The following is an 8,763-nucleotide window of genomic DNA, read 5'->3' on the forward strand; positions in this document are numbered from 1 at the left end:
TGTTTGAAATTATCAGTTTAGTTCAATATTTTGATACTTGAAATTATTTAAATATTTGTTTATGAATGCATGTTTAATGGAAAATTTGGAAATACAAAGTGAATTTAATAAAATAATGATAACATGATAAAATAATAATATTTTTTAGAAAATAATTAATTAATGATAATACATTTAAAATAAAAAATAAAAATTAATAAAACAAAAAATGTTTTCTAAATATTTATAATTGGATTTATTAAAAATTGTGTATTATCGGTTGAATAGATTTAAAATTATTTTCATAGGGGAGAAGTATGCATTTTAAATATTTCACAGGGGTATTTGGTGCAAAAAATATCAAAATCTTTGTCCAATCGCATGAGGGGCGCGTGCGCAACAATCACTCATCTGAAGGGGCGAGTGTGCTGATTTTTAAAAAGATCAGAGTTGAATATGCCTATTAAAATTTCACAGGGGAGAAGTGTGCATTTTCAATATTTCACAGGGGTGATTGGTGCAAATAAGTCATAAAAAATTTATAAAAATTTAATTTTATATTTTAAAATATATTAATGTCACGCGTCCGCTTCGAACGATGGAAATGGAATTATTAAATGATTAAAAAATAATTGATAAAAAATATATAATATAATGCTATAAAATAATATTTTTTTAATTTAGCGCGAGTTCGGATAGCAACTTAGAAAAAAACACTTAAATAAGTGATAAGTTCAATTTTCTAGAATAGTTTTATAAAAAAACAAAACACACACACACACAAGTAGTTTTTGTCTTTCGACAATCGGATGATTGTCGAAAATTGATTTTATTTTTATTTTAAACTAGAAATTCTGGCTTATAAAAAAATGGGAAATGCTATGTGTACATGGAGGGTTACACATTGGGTTACACACTAAAATTACAAAAGTATCCTTCCACTTTATATGAAAAAACTCTTTCCAAAATATATTTATGTAATTTCAAGTGCTACGTGTAACCCTTCGTGTACATGTATCATCACCAAAAAAAAAATAAAATACACTATTTAAGTACTTGTTTCAAAAGGGCTTTTTTAACCAAACAAAAAAACGCTAGACCTCTCAAATTTATTTAAAAACACTCTAATATCTCTAACTCGAGGCGTGACAGATAGCCCCCCGGACACATACAAGTAGCCACAGACCACAGTTCAATGATGGAATGCAATAAACTGAATAGAGTCGCACACAGCATATCTAAAGATAACACCTTCCATATATATTTATCATGTTCTAATTATAGTTCATTCGCTCACAAGATAAAGACTCTCTGGTTATGGATTATTTATTTTGGATGCCATCATTAATCCAGGCTTGCAAAAGCTATTGCGAGCGAAGACAAGATATCGACAGTCTTGCTTGAAAATATTCTAGCATCCTAGAACTGATCACATAGACATGATGAAGGCCAGCGGATGGTTGCGCCTGTCGCCCCTTTGCGTTTGTCAACTCCTTTCTTCTGTTCTTGGAACGAATCATTTGGATGAAGTTTGCGACCGATGATTTCTTGATGACTTGGAGCTAATCAAAGACAAGAACCTCTGTAAGAAACTCATGAGGCTCAACAACTCTTCAAGACAGTTGTAAACTTGTAACAAATACCAGATCCAACAACTATTGGCATGTTTAAAAACCAGGGCAAAACATAGCATCATATCTCAAAGCATGTAATGCTTACACTGCTGAGAAGATATGCCATTTACGGCGAGTTGTTTTGGATCCGGGAGCTGAAGGATCGGTTGGCGTTTTCTTTCTGTGCAAAATAGACATGGTGAAACAAACACTTTACATCACTTTTCAAATATGCACCATTGATTTATTGAGAAGAGTTCTATATCTAGCACCTTCTGTTCTTTGAAGTGGTGGCAGCAGGATTTTTTGAGACCCCTTCAATTTCTCCCTGCAGGTTATAAGGGAAAAAAAATTAATGCCTCTGGATGCTAATAAAGTTCTAGTCCACAATCGAAAGACAATCTTGAGATGCATATAATCTATTAATCTACAATCAAAACAGAAAAAATCTTGTGCTATAATCTCCAAGAATGTGAGAATCACCAATACCGGAGTCTTCAGAGGAGCTTCGCCGTGTGATGTTGCGAAAGAACCAGGAGCAACTCCGATAATCCCCGTCTTCACCGTGGCAGAATGCGGCTCTTTGTCGGGTTCTTCGGTAGGAAATAAACCATACAGATTGCAAAAATACTTGGAGAAGAACCTCTTCTTGGGAGGAGGTTTCTTTTTGGGAGCCTCCAGAGAGTATTTAGTCTCCATGACTTGAGCCTGTTTTTTATCTTTGCCATCTTCTGTCACAACAACTAAACTACTCTCCTTACCATTCTCCAGAACATCACTTATCCCATCTGGGATTCTGACCATATCTATGTTCTCATCAACAACCAAATGGGAATCCAATTTCAAGCTAATTCTCTGAGAACTATTATTAGTATTAGTATTAGTATTAGAATTATCTTGGACTTCAGCTACTGTTCCATTGGCATCATCTGCAGCACAGTAGTACTCTTGCTCAACCTGAGCCTTCTGAGCTGCTTTTCTCTTGTAATGAGCCTCAAAGAAAGCCTTTTTCTGCGCAACCGAACCCGGCCTCGAGTAACTCTCTGCCTCCTCCACATACTTCTTGTGTGAAAAGGTGGACCATTTCTCCCAAGACAAGGGCTCGTTCATAAACCTCCCAAATGACACCGAATCTCCAAGAACTTGCAAGTGGCCGTTCATCTGCAAAAAAACACCGTCAGCTCTCACTTTCACACAAAACCAACCACAAATTCCAATTCTTTACAAGAATCAAAAGCCAAAATCAAATCAAATCAATGACTCTAAAATTCAATATACATAAAACTGATAAAAGAAGGGAGATGCTTGAAGGGTTCGATAGGTACCTGTGTGGACTCGTTGGGTATGGAAGAATCATAAGAGTATCCATGCATAACACAAGCTGAATCCCCCATCCTACTGCAAGCTTCTGCAAAGGAGACAACCTCAGCTAGCAAAGATTTCTTTTTTTTTTGGAAAAACTAAGAAACAGAAATGAGATTCATTCAAAGGAAACACGTCGTGGTCTGGTGTATATTTTTTTCCTTTTTTTGTGGCAGAGTTTAAGCTTGGCGACTTTAATTTAAAAATTCAAACGAAAAGGCCAAAGTTGGGAGAAGAAAGTAGGCCACACGTAGAGAAGAGTAGAAGCATAATTTGCCGATTTGTTAAGTAATAAATAAATACTTCTTTGCCAACAAAAAATAAATAAATACTTCATTTTTTTTTTAGTAACTTTGAGGCATTGGTCCCATTTCCACTTGATTTCCCGTGACATATCAACCATTTGTTTACTGTAAAGTTTTCGGAAAAAAAATTACATAATTAATATAATTTATATTAAAAAATAAGCTATTCCATAATTTAAATAAATGTTATTTAGTCTTCTTAGTGAATTTGAGATTAATTTGAAAATTTTATATTTGATATATACTGATTTTTTTTTATTTACGTATGGTAGATAATGATTTCCTAAATGATCTCTTGCATCATTTTTGTTATACCTAAAATCACTGTCATAGGCTAGTATTTTGGAATTAGGGAGATGGAAATTAAATAATTGCTTTTCTTGATTATTCTATATATATATAAAAATTAAATTAAATTAAAGAGTAGCGATGTGTATATAGTAAGGAGAGGCCACCGAAAAGAGCAATTATTATGAGAGGTGGAGATTGGGAAAGAAGAATGTTCGGTTGAAGTTGGAGAGGTTGAAGATGTGATACCCTTAATTAAACGCCTTTATGGCTATTACACATTTATTTCGAGAAATTTGTATTTTCCGTCTACATGTGCTTTATCCCTTTCTGATTTTGATATTTCATATTTCCATTATGTCAAATTTCAATTTATTCAAATATATTCTCGTATCGATTATATAGGCCTTTTCTTATCTCAAATATATAGACATACATTATATTTAATAATAGTTTTTTTACATTTTTTTATCAATATATTTTTATTAACTGCATCTTGAAAATTATGCAATCATTTTTTGAATGTATTAAATAGGAATAAATTAAAAAGTGTAAAGATAATTTGTTTTCCCAATGATTTTTTCTTAATCTGTGTAAAAAAAAAAAAAACTATATAATCGAGTTGAAGAAAGTATATTTTTCCGAGAAATTTAACCATTTTTCCAATCGAGACGTCTCTTCCATTAATATATTGTATATTTTGATTGAACTTGGCTCAAACTATGAAGAAGGAGAAAGCCTTTGTCACGTTGATACAAGTTTCCTCATATTTTTGTTATTTGATAGCTATTCATGGGTCATTTGATAGCATTATAGCTATGAATGGCCAAACATGGTCAATTCCAATCCGACAGGATAAGGTATATTTATCATTAACGTGGTGGATCCTGGCTAAGTTGTTTATCACATCCGCACTGCAGAATTAAACACACACATTTAAAAAAAAAAAAGGCATTGAATCGGATCGAATTACTCGGCGTAATGCCAAATATCTGTTGGCCTTCATATTGATTACAAATTAAATTTGGTGGGTTGTAGGAACCACGAAGCAGTTATGCTAAGAATAACTAGATAATGCAAAAATGCTGGTAAAGGGCATCCACATTAACTGGCTAAGACCACAAATACCGAATAGAAAATTCTCAGGCAAGGTACTATGTTACAAGCAAAAATAGAACAACAAAGACAAAGCCAAGCAACCGAACGCTCCGTCATCTACAAGATCCAGATATAACACAGCACTGCAGAACCCCAAAAGAGGTTATGACTGATTATAGCTTCTGTATTTACCAAATTCACGAGTATAACACATCAATATGAAAACTCGTGGCCTCGAAGTGAAATATGTTTCTTGACCCAGATGGCAATGTCCTCCGCACAAGCCTGAGCCTGGGGAGTCTTGAGAAGCATGTCAAGGGTTGCAAATTCGTGAACCGCATCTTTGTATTCAAGCAAAGGGGCATCCACATTTACCTTCCGGAGCTCCTCTGAGTATGCAATTGCTCGATCTCTCATCCAGTCATGTTCAGCTACCACAGTCAATGTTGGGGGCATCTGCTTCAAAGGAGGTCCTCTTCCAGAAATGAGTGGGTTTGCGGCAGGGTGATCCAGGCTAAACTCCTCCTCGGTTAGGAGAAGTTTCCATGCAAGTACGCACATAGCCTTGTCGTAGAAGTAGGAGTTCGCCAGTTTTATCTCTGAATGTGTGGGTACACTTCCAATGAAGAAGGGATACATCAAAACCTGAGCAACCACCTTCACCGGGTCCAAAAGCTTACCAGCCTCTACTGCTTTCCTCGCAACGTATTCAGCAATATTTCCCCCACAACTCACTCCAAGAAGCACGCATCTGGTTCCATGTAACGCCAGTTCATCAATCAATTCAGACAAGTTGAATTTTTCATTATTATTACTTGGAAAATGTACATAAGAAGATGAAGTGACACATCTCTCAAAAAATGCCACCTAGAATACACAATATGAATAAGCAAACAAGTCGTAGCCTAATCAATTTGATTATCTGAGTGGGGAGGAGAGGAGTCCTGACACCACAGTAATGCACATAGGTATATTTTTTACTGCAGGTTTGCTCTCGCTGAAATTAGTGGCACACCCATGATCCCAGAGTAAGCCTACGTTCGGTTTCCCCCACTCTCTAAAGCTCCCAAACGAAACTATAAACCCCTCTCTCATTTCAATCCCCGTGTAAATAATTTTGACTACTTTGATCTAGATAGGTTGTATCAGCCAACATCATTATGCGACACGCGGTACAAGAAATTCAAAGAATCAGCCTCGAAGTTAAGAGATTAAAAACTGCTTATTAAATTAACAATAACCATAACATAAAAAACAAAACAACAATACGTTGCATCTCATCACCAATCAAGAATTTCAGATGCATCTACTCATTGAGACTAGAATCAATATTGAAGTCAGGCATACCCGGATACTTCTTCCTCCCACAGAATCCAAGCATTATTTACTTATACTAGATAGGTGTCGCATCGCAGTCCTCAGGAAGAAGGTAAATCTAAACTCATCAAAGATGATTTCTAATCGTTCTGTCAAATGTAAGGTAAGACGAAAGTATGGTCTTGGATGCAGACACAATAGTATGAAAAGGAAAAGCAATCCTAGAAATGGGAACTTGTTTATCGACAACATCATACTAAAATAATACATCTATCATCTTCTTAAATGGAGACTGTCACGGATCCAAAACAGTGTATATTTATGGTGATAATTTCTGACTAGGGCAGGATGCCCTAGTTTGATATCACGACTCTATTTTCCACAAAGAAATACGAGAATACAAAAAATACACAGCATTAAGATCTAACTCACAAACTACAAACTACAAGAAGTTTGATGAACAGCCAAAATTTACCACTGACAAGCATGCATAATATTGTAAAAGTTCACAAGACTTGGACGTAAGGAAAAGTAACGTTGAACCAATACTGGTGGCAGAGATGAAAAGCAGCGGATGAACCACACAAAATAGGACAGACGTGTTAGCTAAGCTTGGGAAAAACAAGCCAATCACTCCAATGCAGGTCAGTTAATACCCAAGTAGTAAGTTCTACATTCAAATCTTTCCATTCCTCTAATTATCACCAAGGAGAAATTCCAGCTCCTTTCTTAATTTTCAATTCTATAGCGTTTTACTTAAATCATTCACCTTGTACATCGATTTTTACTTTCAAAAGAACAAAAACAAATCTACACAAGTAATCCATTTCCAGATTCATAGTCAGCACTTAGTTAGAAACCATGTCGAAAAATCGCAAGAAATCTTCACTAAAGCAGATGACAAGACTTGCAAGTGATGAAAATCAATAGATCAGCAAGATCACAACAAACCTCAACGGATCTCCATGTGCAGCCAACCAAGGCTCCACCATTGAGGCGCCGAAGGCATCAGGAACACGCCAATTACCATCTGTCTTCCTCAAGTCAGCCCCACTTCCCTTCAAACTCCCCAAAGACTTGCTACATTCAGCCAAATTAGTCTGCTTTGCCAGCCAATGCAGCACCTTAAACCCATCCTCAAATGCTGCTGGGTACTTATTCTCAGGCGCCAATCTATAACCCACGGCCAGTACAATCACATCACACAATTTCGCAATCCGCCTGCAGAAATAATCATTCCCAACCGAATCGTTGCTCCCACTAACAAATCCGCCGCCGTGGAATTGCAACATCACTGGAAGTCTGCGGCACTTGTTCCCCACCGGATTATACCCTCTGTAAATCCCACTTCCTGATTTTGAATCCAAGTCATCGTTGCTACATCCGTAACTATTTCTTCTGTTACTATCAACATTCTGAGCACGCGTATGAGCATTAGAATTGCTGCTAGAAACACCATTGTTGGGAGACCCGTAGCTGTTGCGGCGGTGAAACGACTGGGCCGCGTCGGATCCAAACCCGGCCCGAGATTTGGTTGAAGTCTCCGGGGAACGGAGGCAAGTATCCGGAAGAAAGATACGGATCGAGAGAGAGGTTAAGGGATCAATATGATAATCCTTAGTGGCAACACCGTCGGTGAAGGAAGGGTTGGCTGCCGCTGCCGTCTCCTCATCCGGCCGTGACGTGACCACCAAGGAGGCTGCGCCACCACCGGATACATCTCCTTCGGGTGTCTGCAATCGGCTCTGCAACCGATGCTTTAGCATAAATTTGAAAAACACACTGTATAATTTCACACCTATGCTTGGCATTTTTTCAAGAAAAAGATTAAACTTTAACAAACAATATCAACAATTTTCAGGTGGTTATCATACGAAACACATAATTATCCTCCCTCCCCTCTCTCTCCCCTTCGATTTTACATGTGTTTATCTATCCACTTGCTCAATACACATCCCTCAATCCATTCACAGAAATTTCGAATACTGGACCTGAAAGACGCAAAAAAATTTAATGGGTTCGAGATGATGGGTTAAAACGCATCGATTTTTCATGACAAAATCAGGGCCTCTCGTCGGTTGGGGGAAAATTTTCTTTTTTTTTCGTTTGAAATTCAATGTTCCTCCTATAGACTGTGGGAAGAGAAAGAGAGGTGGGGCTGGCTGCGCTTCCTATGTGAGAGAGTGGGAGAGAGAATTGATAACATTTAGATATAATAGAAATTTGGATTTCTCGGCAGATTTTAGAGATTGACATGCGGCGGTGTGCTGTCTCTGTTGGATATCGCGGTGGAGCAGTTGAGATCCTGTGTGGTCAGTTCTTGTGTTCCACTGATTGTACTTTGGGATTGGTAGACCAATCGATAGAGTACACCTTGAGGGAAGGTTGAAACTAAGTGAGTGGTTCTGTAGTCCGGATGTAGGAGATTATTCGGGGTCAGCGGAGGAGGATTTCAGGCCCATTTCTGAATTGGGTTGGGCTTTTTGGTTGTCCTCTTATTTAAGATAATCATTAAATTTTGTTTGACCTCGGTGGAGGACTGGTGGATGTGAATTTAGAATATATAATATTGTCTTACACAAAAAAAAAAAAAATGAATTTTGTGAAACATAAATCCAACACTAATACAAAAGTAATATTTTTCAGCATGGACATGAATCGAATTGACCGGTCGCACAAATGATTTCACAAAAAATCTATTTTTCACCTCCGATATTCATATTTCATTTTTAGGGGATTTATGGTTGCAATTTAAAAGCACATAGTGTCCTAATTGGACACTTTTTCTGGCCAAAACGAGC

General features: G+C 37.0%; 2 protein-coding genes across 3 annotated transcripts; both read right to left on the minus strand.

The window, feature by feature from the left end:
• Positions 1-1,065: 1,065 nt before the first annotated feature.
• Positions 1,066-3,163, minus strand: LOC140884301 (uncharacterized). 2 transcript variants are annotated; one of them, XM_073291017.1, is made up of 5 exons: positions 2,918-3,163; positions 2,076-2,753; positions 1,865-1,920; positions 1,699-1,773; positions 1,066-1,541 (listed from the first exon to the last, which is right to left on the minus strand). In XM_073291017.1, the coding sequence occupies exons 1-5, from the start codon at positions 2,984-2,986 to the stop codon at positions 1,496-1,498; spliced, it is 924 nt and encodes a 307-aa protein (XP_073147118.1). In that variant the 5' UTR covers positions 2,987-3,163; the 3' UTR covers positions 1,066-1,495. The 2 variants fall into 2 exon arrangements, with proteins under 2 accessions (XP_073147118.1, XP_073147119.1); XM_073291018.1 differs by having other exon boundaries at positions 2,082-2,753; positions 2,918-3,162.
• A 1,356-nt stretch (positions 3,164-4,519) lies between these two features.
• Positions 4,520-8,182, minus strand: LOC140881161 (probable carboxylesterase 11). Its single transcript, XM_073286239.1, has 2 exons — positions 6,914-8,182; positions 4,520-5,396 (listed from the first exon to the last, which is right to left on the minus strand). The coding sequence occupies exons 1-2, from the start codon at positions 7,771-7,773 to the stop codon at positions 4,859-4,861; spliced, it is 1,398 nt and encodes a 465-aa protein (XP_073142340.1). The 5' UTR covers positions 7,774-8,182; the 3' UTR covers positions 4,520-4,858.
• Positions 8,183-8,763: the final 581 nt, after the last annotated feature.

Source organism: Henckelia pumila, chromosome 2, assembly GCF_033568475.1.
Source record: "Henckelia pumila isolate YLH828 chromosome 2, ASM3356847v2, whole genome shotgun sequence".
Taxonomy (NCBI): Eukaryota; Viridiplantae; Streptophyta; class Magnoliopsida; order Lamiales; family Gesneriaceae; genus Henckelia; species Henckelia pumila.